Source organism: Polyodon spathula, chromosome 1 (assembly GCF_017654505.1).
Source record: "Polyodon spathula isolate WHYD16114869_AA chromosome 1, ASM1765450v1, whole genome shotgun sequence".
Taxonomy (NCBI): domain Eukaryota; kingdom Metazoa; phylum Chordata; class Actinopteri; order Acipenseriformes; family Polyodontidae; genus Polyodon; species Polyodon spathula.
In genome coordinates, this window is record NC_054534.1 from 75,643,738 (window position 1) to 75,664,527 (window position 20,790).

At 37.8% G+C, this 20,790-nt stretch overlaps 1 protein-coding gene across 2 annotated transcripts; it reads left to right on the forward strand.

Annotated features, from left to right (window-relative positions):
• Nucleotides 1-46: 46 nt before the first annotated feature.
• Nucleotides 47-20,251, forward strand: LOC121322428 (microsomal triglyceride transfer protein-like). Of its 2 annotated transcripts, none has more exons than XM_041262369.1 (18): nucleotides 47-350; nucleotides 2,082-2,275; nucleotides 2,664-2,807; nucleotides 7,563-7,670; nucleotides 7,992-8,108; nucleotides 8,454-8,593; nucleotides 8,880-9,030; nucleotides 9,798-9,955; nucleotides 10,041-10,209; nucleotides 10,792-10,899; nucleotides 11,215-11,427; nucleotides 11,763-11,974; nucleotides 15,792-15,889; nucleotides 15,996-16,117; nucleotides 17,499-17,726; nucleotides 18,231-18,355; nucleotides 18,828-18,998; nucleotides 19,387-20,251. In XM_041262369.1, the coding sequence occupies exons 1-18, from the start codon at nucleotides 287-289 to the stop codon at nucleotides 19,538-19,540; spliced, it is 2,676 nt and encodes an 891-aa protein (XP_041118303.1). In that variant the 5' UTR covers nucleotides 47-286; the 3' UTR covers nucleotides 19,541-20,251. The 2 variants fall into 2 exon arrangements, with proteins under 2 accessions (XP_041118303.1, XP_041118314.1); XM_041262380.1 differs by having other exon boundaries at nucleotides 2,088-2,275.
• Nucleotides 20,252-20,790: the final 539 nt, after the last annotated feature.

Sequence of the window (20,790 nt, forward strand, 5' to 3'; positions counted from 1 at the left end):
GCGGGTGGTTACTTAATGCAGCAAGTAAATTAATTGAAAATCCCTGATCTCCCAAATGTAATCATTTACCTGAGGTCATTGTGTGAGGTTAGTACGTGTGCGTGGAGTTTGGAATCTGACCCCCATTCCGTCTAGAAAGACAAACTATTTATATTGCTGTCGATCTGTGAGGGGCTCTCTGCTTTGTATTAGCTTAATTCTGAAAACTTCACTTCAGTTACTCCAGCGTTAGTTTTAAATGAGCTGCTAGATTGTTGCAATAAATTGAAATCGAATAATCTTAAATATGCTAAGGCTAAATCTGATTCTCATCTGCTTAGGCTTTGCTCAATTTTCTGCTGCTGCTAAAGGTGAGTATTCCTTAAATTTCTAATGATAGTAAACCCAGTGAGTGTAACTCAGCAGTACAGTAGCATTAAGGTCACGTGGTTTAGTATTGCCTTGTTTTGCCAATATTGAAGTTTTGTTAGTTCTATGAATGTTGGAATTATTCATTTTAAAATCTAATGTAACACGTCAATAGTGCATATAAATGGTTGGTGTACTTTATTATATTTTACAATGGAAATGTCAAGTTTATAAACCTATTCATGCTGTACCTACAGTATAGACTTCCAGTATATCTACAGTAGATGAATGAAGGGAGCTCCTAACAGTACAAATACAGCGAATTACCTTACCTTTTATAGCAAGCATTAATAGAGAGGGTTTACTGTATTGCATACAAATGTCTAATGTCTTTACTTGTGTGTTTTAAACTATGAAGTGTTTTTTTTTTTTTTTTTTTTAGAGCTTCTTGAGTTTTCAGGTTTTTTATCGATTAATATGTGAGCTATCATAGGTTTAAAATGTAGGCCTTTTGCTGCTTGTACAGAAAACTATTTGAAAGGATGTAAGCAAATCACTGTTGTCTCCTCAGTAAATGTAGGTTAATATTAAGGGGAAAGGATGCCATTGTTAGGTTATATTGACACCCACATTAAACTGATCAAGCATTACAAAATCTGAATATTTCACAGGTGTTTTTGAAAACTCAGTTTCTCATTACAACACATAAGGCCCATGGGTGTTTCTAAATGTCATTATCTCCCCATCGACCCATCTCAAATTGAGGAAAACTATTTAGTTCAGTGGAACCGATATTATGCAAAAGTTTGAACTACAATGCATCAAGTGATTAGGTATCTGGAAGCAACAACAGCTTTAGCATCTAAAGCATTATCTTTGAGATATTTAGATATTCCAAAATAAAGTGTTGAAGATGACTTCAATAGAAAGGCACGGCTAATAAGTAGCAAGCAGTCCTTTACGAACATGTTACTGTATATTGCCTTTAAAAATAATTACTGATACCCTTTGAAAGGGCACTCAAGCAGTGAGGTACACTGGTATTCGATGTGTCTGCCACCCACTCTGACTGATCAATGGAACTGCAATGACTTGAGTGATTTAGTTTGCATTTACAGAAGAGCTGTAGCAATATAGCTTTGTGAAAATAATCTGATAACAAGAGAAGTGTATCTTCTTTATTTGTTTACAGTTATTTGTGTTTTTACTGCTGTTATATGTTTACTTATTTTTTTCAACAGAAAACGTAAGAATGCTAACATTCTGTAATGCATACTTTTAAACATTTAAACCAAAATGTTGAAAATAGGATTTCTGAATAAGGGTTGAACTGTATCTGTTACAAGGGTAAATATCAAAATTGTTAGCATTGTTTGTCTGATTGATTTCATGTTCTTCCTAAAATCTTATGAATAGCCCTTGCGTGTATTGAGCAAGTAAAAACAGAACTATTTTCTGACGTTTTAAAATGGATACCCGTGACAGTTAATCAATGTGCTTTTATGTCCATTTGTTTTGCATTAATATCTTCCTTGTTTTCGCCCTGCCGTGCAAGTATCTGACTTTATACATGACTGGAGCTTTGAGTAACACAGTGGTGGTTTTTGTAATTGCAGACGTGGTTTATGGGCTTGGTAGCTGTGTAATTGCAATAAGAACCAGTTCAGAATGTTTGGTTATGAAAAGAGAAACTGCAATAATTACATTTTAAATAAATGTATTCCTTTTTGAAGTTTCAGACCAAACAGCTGGACCGAGACTCAACAATGGAAAACTGTATAAGTACAGCTATGCTGCTGAGGTGCTGCTGGACGGAGCCAAAGGGACGATTGAGGAAAACACGGGTTATAGGATTTCAACCAGCGTCAACGTCAACTTAGTTTGGAGAAATCCAAGCAATAAAGATGAGCAGCTCATAACAATGTCGGTATGTGTTCTGTAGGGGAAACGGGCTTGTTGAAATGCAGTTGTATTTTTGTCTATTTCACACAACAGTAGTGCAGAAACCCAGCTGCTGCTTACCCTGGCAGGGGAATTGGCTAATCATTTGTGAATGTACTTTGTATCATAATCTGCGGTCATAGAAAGATACCTGTACATCTGTCTTTAAATCCCAATACTGATTAGGGGAGAGATGTATAGTATGTTATTTACAAAATTGTTAAATGTTATCTAATTCTGTACTAGTATCCTATACTAATTCCATTAGAAAGGAAAAAAACAATCCCTAGAAAACATCTTACCCTGTCCTGCGCTTTTTCTTAATGTGGAGAATGGTTAACCAGTGTTGCTGTGGACACTGGTCTTCTCTCTAGATGAGTGACATCAAGATTGAAAATGTGAACAAACGTGACGACAAGAGAAACATCTTCCTGGGGTCGTCTGCAAAAATCATCCTGGGAAAAGACAATCTGGCAGCTCTAGAAAAGCCACTTATCCTTCACTTGAACTTTGGAAAGGTATGGAACTCTGGAAAATGTGTCCATCAGTAAAGGTATTGTTTTATTCCTAATAGCTGTGCTTCAGAAACATTTGGTTTCAGTTGTTTATTTATTTATTTATTTATTTTTTTACTTGTCCATGGCACAACTATACTTATTTATGTATTTGTAACTGACACATTAAAAAAAAAAAATTATTAACTTTATTAGTGACAACTTTTTAGGGCAGGTGTATTGTTATGTTGATATGGTTGGGTCTATGTGAGTTTATAGAAGACTGCAGTCTACTATCTAATCTCCTTCTCACCTATTAAAATACAATTGTTATTGTCTTGGAACTTTCATCAGTAAAGGATTAGCTCTTGTATATTTCTAAATGAGCCAGTATTGTTCTAGTGATCTAATAGGTTGTATGCATTTTCTGTATTAATGAAACAGCCACTGTTTATCGTTGGAGATGCTGTTTATTGATAAAACAGCCTTAATTGAAAACTGTATATTGCCTAAAGTAAAACATGCTTACTCCAAACTTGTAGCTGCTTTTTTCAAACATGCTTCTATAATATATGTTGGAAAATTAAGTTATACTAGAAAAGCCAGTTTTTAGACTTTATTAAAACCCTGCCGTAGTGAATTTGAGGCTTCAGACAGCAGTGCTGTCAGCAAAAGTTCTGAGGTCCACCTCCTCTGGCTTTTCCCAAACCCAGCTCTGGTATGCAGAATGCCAAAATTTTGAGTTCTTATTTTTTTCTCGCATTTACTCTGTAAAAGCATTTTGTTGTAACGGTCTTGATAAATCTGTCCCGTAGTGGAATAAACTGTTTATTGTAAAGCGCACTAAGAAAAACTAAAGTTTCCCTCATTGAAAATAAATTAAATAAATAAGTAAATAAATAAATAAATAAACTACAGGGGGAGCCTCCTGTGCAGCCTAGCGTTGTTTTAATATAAATCTCTTGTTTGCTGATTTCAAGTTGGCTTTTTGCTCAGTTGTCCACTTTTGTACATTTATTGCTGAACACGTTTAATTTTATTTTTTATTTCAATACAAGGTTTGGTGTCTTTCAAAAGTGTATTTTATTTTATTCACAGTATAAACATACGAAAGATTGTTGAAGCTACTTTGGAAACTATAAGAAATTAAAGGTATATATATATATATTTTTTTTTTATTTGGATAATAAATAGTTTATAAGGGACTGTAATTTTAAAATGCAGACCACCACGAGGCTTCTTTTAAAAGTAAAAGCAACTTGTTTATCATCTTTTTTTATTTGTGTTATTCTGTTGTTTATTATTCTTACTGTTTACTTACACTGTTACTATTTTAGTCATTATTTTAGTTTGTATTATTTGTTTTTGTCTCGGAATCCCTGGCAACAAAACATTAGTCTTAGCTTTGGGTTTAAAAGAAATTAAATTGAAATATCTTTTATTTATTTAAGAGTCTTTTTCTATTTTTGCTCTTTGTAGTAAGAAAAATTATTTTACTTTGTTGTACAAGCTTTAAAATTAAGTAAAGGATGCATTCATTAAGTCCACGTGGCCATATAATGGTTTATGATTGTTGATGTGTCGTGGTCTTTGCTTTTTAATCACTATTTATCTGAAGCACAGGTTACATACTTGGCATATGAAACAAACACTGTGTCACTGAATAAAGTCCACAGCTGTGCACAAGGTGAAAAGAAAAAACCTGGGTTGCTGGACCCTGAAGTTCAAAGTTTAGGATATTGAGCAATCATATGTGCCAGGATTTGTTGGAGTGATCCTCATTTGCGGTGGACTTTCATTTCCAGTGCAAAGTACCACTGTAATGTAGCATCTCTGGGATGCTGCTTTGGAATTAACAGTAAATACTGTATTCCTGCATGTTCCTGGTGTCCCAATATAGTGTGGATGTATCTGATCACCTTTTTTTCTTTTTTTTTCTTTTTTATCCTGGACAGCATCTTCATATGTATGCATTAACTTAGTATAGTCATCCCATGAACACAAGTTAGAGATACAGTCGGCGGCGCCTAATCAGAATACTGATAATCGGGATTTCTGCTTAAATGGAATACAACTTTCGGAGGCGGTTCTTTCCAATGCTATTTCTGTAGTTTAATTTGGATGTCACCTCGTTTATTTGGGATAGTTTTTTCAAATGATGAACGGAGATCACTTTTTAAAACAAGACATGTTCGTGTAGCACAGTTCAGGGAGTACGTGGTTACCATGTTGTACTCTTGAAAGACTCTCCTATGGTTTCTCTGTGGCCGCTGTTGCAAAGAAAGTGGGCGTGTCAACATCGCAGGTGCCTAGTGATAAGATGTGATTTTATTATTTTTTCATTTAATGTAGAAGTAAAAAAAAACAAAAAAACCCAGCGATTTTCATTTTGTTTAGCAATAAAAAAATGGCTCGTATTTTAAATGATGCATTTAACGTTTAATCATAATGTGATGTCATCTCATTATTTTTCTTTTCATTTAGAAACAAAAAAAGTGACTAAGGTTGCCTGAAATGCCTCTCGTTTAATTGGGACAGCCACTTATTCGGGATATTTTTACATCTCCTGAGGCGTCCCTATCAAGAAGTGCCCTCTGTATCATAAGGATCTACCTAAATCGCGATTTCGCGGAAATCTGGAAATTGAGGGGTCACCATTGAATTCACATCTTTTAGGGGCCAATGTATACTGGACAAGTATGGAGAGAAAAAAAAAAAGAAACCTCATTTTAAATGAACTACTGCACAACGCAAGTGACGTATCTTACTTCTGTAGATGGCCTTTTTTTATTCATTCGCCACCCAGTGTGCATTGCACTTTGGTGAAAAAAAGTCCTTAGACAAATAACATTTACAAAAAAAACCAAAAAAACCCCCTCCAAAGCAGTTAACGTTCTTGTTTACTGTTCAAATGACAACAATGTTTTAATCAGCCTATTGGTGCGTCTGTACTGGCTTTTCTGTGACCTGTACTGTACAGTACAAAGTCAGTGCTGCATTGTTTTGATTTGGGTTGTTAAAATATAGTTTTCAGCATTGGAGGTAAAAGACCAGAAATGGACAACCAAGCAACAAAAGCCAAATATATTTCGGCTGATGATCGCTTCCCAAAGAAACTGTACGTGCAGATGGAAGTAATAGTTTTGCACATCTTGTAATGTATCTTTGGAGAAAAAACGATTGATCGCTATTTAGCTTCAGAATCACAGATTAAACGGAAGGCTACTACAGAGGCTGCTGAACAGAACATAAAATAAACAGCTTTCAGAAAGTCCGATAAAAAAAAAAGTAGTAGCAGATAAAAAAAAGTATTCCTGTCGGCTGTAGCCAAGTTAAATCAGTACTACAGGTACGATCTAGCACAGCCACCTCGCTTCAAACAACCTGCTGCTTACTTTTTAAACGCGGTTAGAATTTTAGACCCGAATAGGCACGTTTTCTTTGTTTTAACTCGGAACTAATAAAATAAATTATTGGATGGGACAAATAACATGACAACAAACATGCTGCATATATTGCCTTTATTAAAGTATGTCAGATGCCCTTGGGTAGCCGAGTTTTGTGGCTGTTTTTAATCGATGCCAACATCTGTATAACTTTGCAAAGCTTTGCCTTACCCTTCCAACCAATTCAGTGGATGCAGAACATGCAGTCTCAATGTATGGGCAAGTCCACACCAGACAGAAAATGTCAGCAGCAACTGTTGGGAAATGTTGCATGCTTGCTTTTAACAAATGACAGCACTCAGTTTTAGTAAGTAAGCAAGTACCACTATTTTTAGGCATTTATAGTGCTCTGAAATATTGTCAAAACAGGTCAGCGAAATGTCTGCGAAATCCTAATTCCGTAACCTACCCGCAAGAAAATATGTAGATTTACCGCGATTTAAGTAAAAACCTTATCATAATTTTTAAACAGCCAGAAGCAACACGTGCATTCTAAGTACTGCGTTATTCAAAAGTTGAATTTCATATATTGTAATCTACTTATGCGTGATTATGGGTATCGTATTCCTTCAAATTTAAGATGCCCTTTAATTTAAGGTGCAGCCGAAATGTCCCACCCTCAATTAGAGAAAAAATAAATATCAAATAAAGCTGCAAAGATACAGTCTCAATTACACATACAAGAAAACGACGTATGGAGGCACTACAGTTATGCGCTGCTTCTCATTTCCAACTGTGATTACTCACACGTTTGTCTCCCTTTTTGTGAAATGTGATATTACTTGGCATGTAAAAAAAGAAAAAAAAAATACTGGGGTCTGATCAGCATTTCCGATCTCTCCAAGCAGGTACTGTTTGTTAGAACTGAGCCTAATAACGAAATGCTGACATTTAAAAAGATTCTCTTAGAATTCCTCAGGAAGCCAATGACGTTTCTTTGAAAGTGGCTGCCTTTATGTCATGGATGATTCAAGATAGGGCACTTTTTTGTTTGTCTTTTCTCGGCAGCCAGTCACATTGCTGTTTGTGTACTCCGGCAGTCGCATCTTTTGTGGGTGATTTTAATACACACATCACTATACTTGAATTTAAGATGCAGGCCATTTTTTTTGAAGAAAAAATTGGTTTAAAAAATGAGTCAAAAATTCAGTATTCCAGCCCCACAACTTTTGTTTTATTTACTTTATTAAAATTTTGAATGATTTAATATTGTAATTTCTGTTCTTGCTTACCTGCACGTTTCTTACTGCACAGGGTGTATAAACCAGTACCGTAGCGCGGGTCACAGTCTACCACAATGTAAATATAATCTGTGGTTTTTGTTTGTTTTCAGGTCAAAAGCTTGTATTCCTATCAGAAGGAACATGCAGTCATTAAGAACATTAAGAGGGGTCTGGTCAGCCTCTTTCAGTTGCAGCTCAGCTCTGGCAGGGGGGAAGAGGTCAGTAAAGACAACTTTCACTTTAACATTTAACATATTTAATGTGTTCTTGCTTGCATTTGTTCTAAATGGTGTTTTAGTGTATATTTCCAAAAATTGTAAAAAATATTCTTTCATTAGTATACAATATCAAATTGTAGTGGCCAATAGATGTTATGGAAAATTTTGAGAGATAAGCACCAAGCAAATTACAATAGTGCAGAAGCTTGGCTTGGAGTATCCCACGCTAAGAATTCAGAAACCCATCACACCAATATCTGTTTTAATGAATCGTCTTGTAGTCATTTATTCATAAGCTTGCACTTTCCCCATGGAAAACAGGAGGACGTGTCTGGAAAGTGCAAGGTTAATTATCAGGGTCGTCACAACCAGGTGACTCGAATCAAGGAACTGGACAGCTGCAAGACTGCTGACACAGGCTTCACAAGTCACAGCAAGGTCAGTCTTCCATGGAAAAGTTGAGCGTTTTAGTACATTGACGTAGAAAAAGTGAGTTGAGAATGGAGAGATTAATAACAGTGGAACTTTATAGTCATTATTCCTGGAAAATCTTACAGTGGACTATTCCTCTACAGTCACTTAAAATTCCCAGTGAGACAATACCTGTAAGTTTACCAGTTCTTAATTTAGTTAGCAGTGTAAAATATCCTGTGGTGTGGTAACCAGTTACCATTAATTATCAATCATTTTCAGTGAAAAGACTGCCTGTTGTCTTTGCACTGCAGTTATATTTGCTACCGTTCCACTAATGTCCTTTCTTTGATCCCTTTTCCCACTTTCTAGGTATTGGGAGTTAGTAGCAAGTCCACATCAGCCACTGTTTTTACTCTGGAGGATGGGTTCATCAAATCGGCACACTCCGAGGAGAATCACACTCTGTCTCTGAATGCGCGACGGACTATCACAGCCAAAATTGTATCAAAGTAAAGAAATACCACTATTAACTGGATGGGACCCTGGTAGAACAGGCTTGCTATTTCTAAATATAGGCTACATAAACACCAAGCTAATTAATAAAGAATAAAGTTTAAAATACAGTATTGATATACAAGCTTGGGGTCCCAACCGTATTCGACACAGTTGGTGCCGGGCATATTTGAAAAGGGGGTTTGTGTTTTTTTTATCAAGAATAAACAGTTTTTCCTCACTTGTGTTGCATTGTTTTGCAAAAAAAAAAATAATAATAATAATAATAATTTTATCATGCAGACAAATGTTGCAGCTGGTAAAGATTGAAGCTGGACCCAAAGAAACAGCTGGAAAAGAAGTGAAGAGTATAATCAAGACTTTGGACCCAAAGTATGTGTCCATCCCCCTGCCAGCTGAAACAGTCGAATCAGAATGCAAAGGCTGCCCCACTGTAAGTACAAGTAGAAAGCTAACGATACAGCTGGTGTCTTCCACAGTGACACGCTAAGGACTGCCCGGATTTAAAAAAAAATCTAATTTTCTAAAACATCCATACAGGTCTAGAGTGTTGAAAGAGCTGATATGCTAAGATTTCCCAGGATGTTTTTTTACAGATTAGTAAACTTGCACATTATCTAAAGGTGTTTGTAGCCTGGGACTTTATTATTCTCTCAAATAGATCATTTCTTCTCAAATGGAACAAATTATGGAGAGCTGTTTCCTCTATTTGTGACTGATGATTCATAAACCACATGTGAATGGGGAAAATGGTGCCAAAGCAGGTGTCATGTGCATACAAAATCAGAGCTGTGCAAGACATGCTCCACATAATCCCAGGTGTTTAAAGATGGGAAATATCCCACTTTTCCAACAAATAAATACTTAATTAAGGTTGAGTAATCCCTGTTAGTCTACTTAAACTACAGTAGCTCATATGTAGTGGTGAGATTGTCATCACATAATTCTTGGCATTCTGCTGTCATCAGCTTGCGTAGATTGAAGCTTCACCCACTGTGCTACTCTATACAGTTACAAGTAAATGTGCCAAATAAAGAAAACCCACCCCCTACAATTTTCACTTTTAAGAAAAAACTTAGCTTGACTACAGTATTTCAGGCCTCTGTTATGGTTCTGTTGTTGACGTTAGAAACTTGAACAGTCTTGTTTGTGTATAATTAGAACTCTCTCTCTCTGTCTTTTTCTCTCTCTCTCTCACAGCTCTGGGAGCACTGGCAGTCAGTCAGTAAAGAATTTGAACCCGAGAGCCTCTCCAATGCCACAGCTGCCAGAAAATTCCTCTCCCTGATCCAGACTATGAGGAAAGCAGGGAAGGAGGAGATCCTGCAGGTGCTCACAAGTGCAAGCAGCTCTGTCCTGTAAGTACAGCAGCAGTATTATCATTAATATGGAACACTGATGGTCTCAAGTGTAAGTTTACACATGCTCTCCTATCCCTTGCAGCCCTCCATTAGTGGACGCAGTTACCTCAACTCAAACCTCGGCCTCGCTAGAAGCTATCCTGGAGTTCCTTGATTTCTCCGATGAGGAGGGTCTTGTGTTACAGGAGAGGTTCCTCTATGCCTGTGGCTTCGCGTCTCACCCCAATGAGGGAATGCTAAAAGCACTGATGGTAAGCTTTGTTATCGTAGGGTCAGATTTTTGCCCTGCATTTCAGCTGGGTGGAGCTGTAATAAACTTGTTCCAAGTTCACCGAGTTATTCGGAGACTAAACTCGGATTGAACCCAGCCCTGCAGTCAGTTAGTAAGAGGTGGGAATGAAAACATGCATTAAATGGTTTCTTTCTAGAAAACTAGTTTTATGTAAATCCCCAGCACAGACTTGCAGAATCTTAAGAAGGTTGGCATGGTAATTGCAGCGTGACCAGGATAAACCACTGCAGGTCATTAGAGGAATTTCCAAAGGAGAATTTTCTGTGCCTTGCTCCAACCATTGTAACACACTGCCTCCTCCTCTAACCAAAATTAGACCAGTTGTACTATGTTGAGTTAATCTTGCCATGTTATCTGTTGGATGCTGTTTTGTTTTAAGTTTCAAGTATTATAAGTTTTACTGAACCCTGAAGCCACAAATATGAACAAATACAAGTTAGGAGCTAATTATCATTTAGCCTCTTGTGGACATATGGGTGTTGGCCATTTAATACTGTGTGTTCTTATTAACATGATGTACTGTTCTTCTTTTCAATAACAGGGCATACGGAATGGGAAAATTAGCAGCAATGACATCAAGGAGTCTGTTGTAATTATCATGGGAGCCCTTGTTAGGAAGCTTTGTCAGAAGGGAGGCTGTGAGCTTCCAGTAAGTTTGTTCTATTGGATACTTGTGGTCGGGGGGAAAATTGAGGCTGTTGTGAGAAGATTATATTCTGATAATTTGCTTGCAATTCTTCTTTTTTAAATAATTCTCATCAGAAATTAAACTTGTTCTAAGAATCATACTTTTAAATTGGCCTACAAAAGCACTACTGAAACTTCGTAAATTAAATGCTACATTTAAGGTATTATGAGCTGTTTATAACATTTTATGATCAATGCATTTTATAACTTGTAAAACGACTTGTAGTTGTAATTCATACTTATCTGGATGTCATTACCACCCCTCTTTCCTGTTTAGGCTGTTGTAGAGACAAAGAAGTTGATTTTAGAGGGCCCAGACAGCACTGAAGAGGAGTCGGAGATCCAGATGTACCTGCTGGCTCTGAAGAATGCACTCTTACCTGAAGCTGTCCCTCTGTTGACAAAGTATTCGGAATCAAGAAGCGGGCCCATCAGCAGCATTGCCATCGCAGCCCTCCAGAAGTATGATGTGTCCTTGATGACAGAAGAGGTACAGTACCTTTTAATGTTTCATCCAACACTGATGAGTAAATGGCACAAATTATTTGATAAGCTTTTTCCAATAATCTTTTTATTTCCCCATTTCCACAGTGCCATCTGTTTACACGCTGTTCTATAAATACAGGAAGGATCATTGGGGACAAATATTTGGACTCTCCCCTGCCTTCCTGTCATTTTATTAAACCAAATTAACAAATCCTAAATGTCTGATTAAATTACAAATTACTTTTGCATTTGTGTGAAAAGAATATGACCGGTAACTATACAATAAATCCACTGATCATGGTGAACCTGCTGCTCACAGTGGCTTATTTCACTTACCAGGTCAAGAAAACCCTGAACCGAATCTATCACCAGAACCACAGAGTCCATGAGAAGACCGTCAGGACAGCTGCAGCGGATCTCATTTTCAGCAGCAATCCCACATACATGGAGGTGAAAAACCTGATGCTCTCCATTGGATCCCTGCCTCACGAAATGAACAAGTACATGCTCTCTAAGGTGCAGGATATCTTGCATTTTGAAATGCCAGCAAGGTAAGGTACCACCACTTAGAGCGCACCAGCTCTAATACAGCTCAAAGTCTTTGCTCAGCAGTTTGGTTGCCATGTTCAATTGCTGGCAGGATGCTGTTGTAACAGCTGTTTCTGCAGTAAACAATCTGTGTGCTCCAGGGCAGTGGTGCGCAGACTTTTTATATGCCCCTACCCACACCCCCCGACACTTTAGTTGAACCTGTGTTTGTTTTCCAGATTTAATGTAAATCGCATATTTTTCTTCTAGATTTAATCACAAAAAGTCCAAATTTAGCTAAGTACATAAATGTTAACGAACGCATTCTTACAAATTTTCTAAATTGTACTTTCAGATATAATTTATAAATGTTGAAAAACGCGTATCGTAAATTCAACATTTAAAACCAGTCTATTAATGTTTGTATTTATTTTTTTAACCTTGGCGGGTCAACATTTAGCTGATACATTAAATCTGGGTTTCTAACAAATAAATCTGAGAATTTTTTTTTAAATTTATTTATTCTTTTTAACACTTAGCGAGTCAATGTTTAGCTAACATTTCTAACAAATAAATTGTGAAAAAATAAAACCCATGTAAATGTAATCTATTTTTTGTTGTTGTTGTTTTTACACTTGGTGATTCAACATTTACTAACCAGATAAATCTGAAAAACATTATTGTTCAACAATTAAATCTGAAAAAATAAATCTGCGTTTTCACAAAATAAATATTTATTTTGCCAGCTAAATCTGAAGCTAAATGAGCCCATTTGAAGTGCTTGAGTTGGCATTGTATGCTGCAGAGCTGCCCTTACACTCTGGGAGCCAATGTCTCCACTTTTATTGCAGTGCCAATAAAATATACACATTTCAAAACTTTTAAGAATGTGTTTAAAATTTATGTATAAGCTAAATCAGAACTTTTTATTTGGTTAAAATCGATGAAAAAATACATGATTTACATTAAAAAACACTGTCGCCACATCAGACATCATTTCTCAGGTAGAGTGATCGTCAACGGCTCATTTGAATGGTAATTAACTTGGACTAATTAGCTGTCATTTATGTATATATTTAAAATTCTCTATCCTTTTAAAAATAAAATTTAAAAAAAGTTACAGTTTTTACAGAATAAGGCCAGCCAGTTAATCTGATCTTAAAGGTCTCACTTACAATTTGTCTGCACTGTTAACATGGCAATGCCTAGAGGTTGGAATAATGGCAGGATGCACCATTTCTCCACTGGCTTTTACTATGGCAATGGAACTAATCATTAGGGCATCAAAATGGGTAGTAGGAGAGCGCTTGGCTTCTGGAATGCGACTACCAGCAATTCGAGCATACATGGATGACATGACAACCATGACTACAACAGTAGCCTGCACTAATCGGTTATTGGGCAAATTAACCAATAACACTGAATGGGCACGAATGCAATTCAAGCCCACTAAATCAAGGAGCATCTCTATAATTAAAGGCAAAGTAGTAGATAAAACCAGTTTCCGCTCTAACCGAGGAATTTAAGTGTGCCAAGGTCAGACTGGAAATGACATTAGTAGAGTCACGTGACAAATGCGTAAGGGAGGCAGCACCTGTGTTGAAAACTGGAAGAAAGTGGGCGGCAAAGAAAGCTGTGGAAGATGCAAAGGCAGCCCTTCGAATTGGAGATATTATGGGGCAAGTTCAGCATGGAAGAGGGGGTCTTGGTCTCAGTTCAGCTCCTCCTACATGGCACAAGGCAGCCCCAGCTCAAAGGAGGAAGCTGGTAGTCAACGAGGTGCAAAAGCAGGAGGAGAGGATGAGGTGTATAAAGGCCATTTCCCAGGCCAAGCAGGGAGAATGGATGAGATGGGAGAGTGTGGAACAACGCAAGATTGGCTGACAAGACATATGGTCAATGGAACAGAGCAGGATCAGTTTACTCATCAGGTCAACATATGATGTTCTCCCATCACCACAGAACCTAAACCTCTGGGTAGGAGAGGATCCCTCATGTCCTTTGTGTTCGTCACCTGCAACATTAAGGCACATTTTGACAGGATGTAAGGTGGCTCTTAGCCCAGGTTGGTTTACTTGGTGCCATGACCAGGTGCTGCGATGTTTGGCCTTAGCAATGGAAGACAAGCATAACCTGACCAATAAGTTGCCACCTGTTCCATCAAAACATTACACACAAAAGACAATATTCTTCCGCCCAGGAGAGCAACCACCAAGAGAAGGTGTTAAAACCAATTCTCGCCCAGGACAACTGGAAGCTGCTAGAGACTGGAAAATGCTGGCAGATGTTGGTCAACGGCTTATTTTTTCACCTGAGATTGCCACAACTAACCTTCGACCAGATATTGTCTTGTGGTCTGGATCAGCACGCCTTGCTCACCTGGTAGAGTTAACAGTGCCATGGGAGGATGCTGTGGATGAGGCGTACGAGAGGAAGAAACTGCGGTATGCTCAACTAGCCACTGAAGCGGAACAGCGAGGATGGAGAGTCTGGGTTTACCCAGTGGAAGTGGGTTGTCGAGGATTTGTGGCACACTCTACAGCCCGGTTTCTCAGAGACGTCGGATTCAGTGGCCAAGAGTTGCGTCGCACAGTGAAGAACTTATCTGAAGCAGCAGAGGAGCAGCAACTGGCTGTGGTTGAGACGGAAAGATTCTGGCTGGGGATCTCAAGCACAATAGAAAGAAAGAAACGCTGATGTACAGGTAAGTAAGCTGGGCTGAGTTGAGTGGGGGACGGAGGGGGTTGATGCTGGGACGCCAGAATCGCCGTCGAGCCCTCTTGAGGTGTCATGGGCTAGTCGACGAAACGCTGAGGATGGAAGGTGCCCACTTGAAGACCCCAGAGATGTACCCTACTTAGCTCAATCCAGATGGTTGTCATGCTGATGTGCTGGGGAGGCCGCACTGTGGTTGATCCCTGGAGCTAGCATCGCAGCCGTTGTGTGTGCTGATGCACCAGGGAGGCAAATAAGCTGATCCCTGTAGCTAGAATTACACTTCAGCCATTAACGCCAGACAGAAGGATATCTACATCATTATATGGAAGGAAATACAAATGGATGGAGACACATATGGATCACATTAGTTTACTGTAAAGCTACGTCTTAGTTGGTGCTTATCTTGGCGAGAGCCTAGTTCAAATCAGCATGAAGTTTTAACATCTACTCTCTTGTAATGGAAATCAGGTGAAACAGAAGCATATAATTCAGGGAGTAAAGCTGATTTGATAAGTGATGTCAAATTTACGTGCTGTGTGATCTTGTTACTCTGTTTTGGGACTGTAAACTTGCTCACAAGTGGATTGTAGTTAAACACGTTGGTACCTGTATCTTTATTGTAAACAAACAAAAACCTAACTCCAATTTGGAGTGCTAACTAAACTTTTTTGCAGTTCTCAAACTAACACCGGACAGCTACGCTGTTTACTGGTAACTAAACACATACTCTTGAAGTATTACCATACCTTTTCACAGACATGTTTTCCAGGTCTTTGTTCATGCTCGGCCATGCTACCTAACAGCATTATGGGAATTGTAGTCTTGTTATGTCGCATCACGACTACATTTTCCTTTCACTGAAGATACAGGCTGTGTACCGCAAACCAACCTATATGCCATCGACTATTTTACCCAACATTCTGTTACAATGTAAAGAGACGTTTTTGATGCAAATACTTACACTGGCACTTGGTGCATTGCACAGAAAAGAGAGCTGTTTCTCTGTAAAGCTTATTTAAAACTGGAAAAAAGTGTTGAGACTGAATATTTTATTTAGCAAAAATTGGCACAAATAATACACCTGTGAATCTGCACCTAAAATGTTTTTGTTCCTTGTTTCAGTAAAGTGGTTCGGCAAGTGATGAGAGACATGATTTCTCACAACTATGACCGTTTCTCCAAAGTGGGATCATCGTCTGCTTTCTCTGGCTACATTACACGTACGTCATGTCTCCCTGGTTATTACCGTCAATAAACCAAGAGGCAATCTACATTTGCTTTCTGCAGTCCCCATGCAGGGTTGTTTATGTTGGTTCTGTGTTGCAGGCGATCCGGACGCCACTTCCACCTACAGTTTGGACATCCTTTACTCAGGGTCTGGTATCCTGAGGAGGAGTAACATGGACATCAAGACTTTCAGCAAGGACACCCAGCTTCATGCAAGCCAGGTATTAAACAAATAGGGTGATGTTATTTTGGGGGAAATTAGTTCTTCTTCCACATACTGTATGTCTCTGTTAATTGGTCCAGCCAACAGGGTATTCTTAAAAACTATATGAAGTTGGCTACCTATGTTGCTTAGTGCTGGGAAAAAGAATATTCAAATTAACATTGCTTGACATGTATTCCAAAGCACAAAAACAGCTGTGTCTGCCAGAAATTATGTAATCGATAGAAATTAGAAACACGTATCAAATCACACCGATTTACCACCTTGACAGAAATCGCGTGACAGGTTTTTTTTTTTGTTTGGTTTTTTTTAAATGGCTGATTTCTACCAAAATCGCAGGTGCTGCTTCAGATTTGGGAAGCGATTTCAATTTGTGTCCATTTCTCAATAAAGATCAGGGATGTCAATCCAAAATGCCTCAGGTTTCACAACATTGGCCCAGTTTGCAAGGGGGAGTTATGTGTATAGTGATTAATGTTATGTTTTTTGTTTTATGTTGTGATCCTAGTTTCTGTTATGTGTAATGTAAAGAAACAAACGTTTCTGTACAACACCCCCTTTTGGGGGGTAAATAGAAATTTATCCCATATATCTATTATAATATATATATATATATATATATATATATATATATATATATATATATATATATATATATATATATATATAGATAGATTTTATTTATTTATTTATTTGTTTTATTTAGTCTTTATTCAAGTTGAATTTGACAGTTTTCACTCAGTTGTTCTTATAGCTAAAAAAAGTAATGCTGTTTATGAAAAAAATGTGGTGTTTACTTTCTGTAATGTTTTTGTCTGATATAATATTTTATTGTTTGGCATTCTTTGGTTTTAGTTAGTTCGCAAGGGTAAAGAAAGGCCTTCACAACATATTCTTATTTGCGTAATTTTCGGCTTTAGTACACTGGTATATACAGTGGCTTTGATTATGTTTGGCAAATTAATGAATTTTCAAATGCGTGTCTGAATCTTGAACAGATATCTAACTATGACAATTCAATGTTTGTTGTTGCTACATGATTAGCCGGTAAATGTGGTCCTTATGTGGGTTAAAAAAAAGTGAATCCCCCCTCCCAATCAATGGGGTTTCAATCCATTATTGATGACAACTAGGAAGCCTTTCCACCGTAACTAAGGCCCAGCGTTACTCCTTCATCAACTGGCCAAGGACCACCTTTGGCTGATCGATCAAGGAGCTCGAGCATGGTGACTAGTTGACTGGATTGAGTGGTAGTTGCAGGCAATAATTACAGGAGTGTCCATAATGCAGCCTGTAAAACAGTTACACGTGTGTGTTATGTGTAAACGTGTAATTGGAAGTTATGGCAGCGCTGTTCCCTAAACACTGTTATACTGCAGGTTGTGATTGAAGCTCAGGGTCTGGAGTCGCTGATCGCAGCCACTGCTGATGAGGGGGAGGAGGACCTGGAGTCCTTCTCGGGATTGTCTGCTGTGCTCTTTGATGTGCAGCTCAGGCCAGTCACCTTCTTCAAGGGTTACAGTGACCTCATGTCCAAGATGTTCTCAGCAACGGGGGAGCCCATGAATGTGGTCAAGGGTCTCATTCTGTTGGTGGACCACTCACAGGTAGGCACTCTATAACATTACTTTATTGTGTTTGAAATGGTCATACTTTAGGAGCTCACTGCTGGGTAGACTCCTCCCTAGGTTGACTCCATGGCTATTCACGGTCATATCCTGGGTATCCTTTGCTATTCCCCACTTCATCCTGACTTTTGTCTTCCCAGTAACCAGGCCAACACCACGATTCCTTTTCTTTTGGGATTAATTTCCTTTTAATTGCAACATAATACAGTAGTATATATCACAACAGCAGGCCGGAATGCTTCAGACCTATATAGTGTTCTAACTTCGAATAATCTTTGTGATTTCAGGTTTGCAGAGATGACAGTTTAATAATAATAATAATAATAATAATAATAATAAATAATAATAATAATAATAATGAGTAGACATTAATGTAGATGTTCCTTTTCATTTTAATTTGACCCGTGCTGGTCTCGCCCCTGTCTGGTATTGCTGTGGCTGGTAAACTGAGCTGAGTCTTATTTAAACTCTCCACCCCATCAGGTGATCCAGTTACAGTCTGGACTGAGGGCCAGTGCAGAGTTCCAGGGAGGGCTGGCCATTGACATTTCAGGTAGCTTGGAGTTCAGCCTCTGGTACAGAGAGTCCAAGACCAGTGTCAATAACAAGTAAGCTGCCCACTTGGTCTAGTTGCCTCTTTTGTAACATTTCTGTTCAGTTTACTAAAATTTTATTTGTTACTTAAATGTATAAAGGTACAGTAGACAAGACAGGACCATTTATGAAAAATATAGGAAAACTGCTGGTACTTTTTAAATGCATCTTTATTTTTTTATGGTGGTGCCTCACTTGCCAGTGCTAGAGGTGAAAGGTTGTTGTGCATTTTCCTGGTGATGGGGTACAGTGGATTCTTGCACACTTGTTTGCATTTTTCATTTTATCTGAACATCTGCTTATCCAAATGTGATGAAATAGTATAACATTTGCTTTAAAATAAATTCATACTATAATTACCTTTAAAATACATTGCATCAAAAAAATATTGGTGCACGTGCTAAGGAAAGTATCACCTGTATCAGGTGAAGGAACCTGACATTATTGGCCCTAACAAACAGTTAAAATGTCTTTCCTGTTTCACAGGGGAGCGATGGTTGTAACTGGCAATATTACAGTGGATATGGACTTTGTTAGAGCTGGAGTGGAAGTCAGCTTTGAGACTGAGACTGCGCTGGACTTCATCACAACAGTGAAATTTTCACAGTACCCGTTTTTGGTGTGCATGCAGATGGAAAAAGCTCAGTTTCCATTCAGGTAAATTAATACTGAAATGTCCTGTATTTCTTGATATTATTAAAGCGTCCTGTTTTTAGTTTTAAAATACTGAAAAATAATAGATTAAACCAAGTCATCATTGCTTCACATTAATTCGTAGAGAGTTAAATTATACAATGCAACAGACTAGATTTATCATTGCCTTTACAGTAAAATGCAATTTGCACCATTTTTCTGTGAAAGAAAAATAACATTTAATGTTACATTATTATTAACCAAAAATAAAGGTATACACTTGAGTCCTGAAATTAACCATTAGATTAGTTTGTTACTTGTTTTATAAGGTTAGCAGTTTAAAAAATAAATAAATAAAAAAAAAAAAGATGTGAAGTTCATATGTTTAATTCAAATGTCTGTCAATTTTCAGACAATTCCTGACCAAGTATGAAAGCCTGCCTTCTGGAAAGCATTACATCTCTCGTAAAGGCAGGAGAGAAATTGTGCCTGGTTCAGAATTCCCACTCCATCAGGAAAACTCCAACATGTGTAAGAAAGTGTTTAGTGAAGGGTCGGACTGGTAGAGATACAAAGAGAAAACGCTGGTAGTGGCATAGGGGCTGACAGCAGTAACTAGTGAATTAAGATGTACACGATTCAAATGATGTACATCCAGTGTTTTACATACTTACAGCTATTTAAAACTTTTGTAAAGTAAAAGACCTACAAGGCATTGATATGGGACACATTTATTTTGTTTCCTATTGTTTGAGACCTCGTAAAAAGAGATGGCACAAATGTCTTAAGTCTTAAACTACACTACAGCTCTGTATGTGAAAAAAAATTAAATAAATAAAAATAAAAAAAGGCTTTCTAACTCCTAAGTAGTTTAACTTTATGACAAGAGTACTATCTGACATTCCCCTTTTGCTGTGAATCATGTGGTCACTGTTATATAGATTTTCATTTTGTATTATTTATTGGTAGGTCTGTGAAAAAACAAGGGTTTTGTAAACTTTTTTTTATTTTTTTTAATACACCACCCACTCTATATATTGCAGGTGTCGGTGTCCAGTATCAATCCGCTATATATCGAGGGCCGCGATATAGTGAGAGACCCATAGAAAAACAAATAGGCTAACAAATACTGTACAACCACTCCCTCGTTTTATCGGGTGCGTCAGGGTCCAGTATAAATCCTTTCCGAACTCCCTTTTTCCCATTTTTCGTATAAAAAGCAGAACACTGTTTTAATTCATACTGTGGAGGGTAATTGCTTCTCATCAACTTCAGTCTCCAATTAATTTCATGAATCTTCCTCTCCTTTCTCAAATGCACAAACCCCCCCCAACAACATAGGAGGCTTGTTGCTAGGGAGCTGATGTCACTGCCTTGTGGCTTTTGCTAGTGGATTGCTGTCTAAAATAAAAATCGCTTCAGCAAGTAGATATTTAATTTGCTTTGTGTTATTGTGCAATATGTGTGTAAATGATAAAAGTGCAATATTAATGCTTTGTTTTTAATTGTTTTGTATATTATTTGTGGTGTGCAGTACAAAATAAAACAGACAGTAATTCTAAGTGCCTATGTATATTGCAGCTAAGGCATACGCAGTTAGACAGTAAAAATGGGGCGCCAACTCCTGGACCGAGATATATCCGAATCCGCAGTATAGTGAGGGGCGATATAATGAGGGTGGGTGTATTATGGTGCCGTGTTGGTTAAGCCGGGCTTACACTACACGATTTTTGCAATCGGGAGGCGCAGTGCCACTCACACTTAACGATTGAACTACGATTTCTCACTGTAGATCGGGGATTGCAAGCTACACACA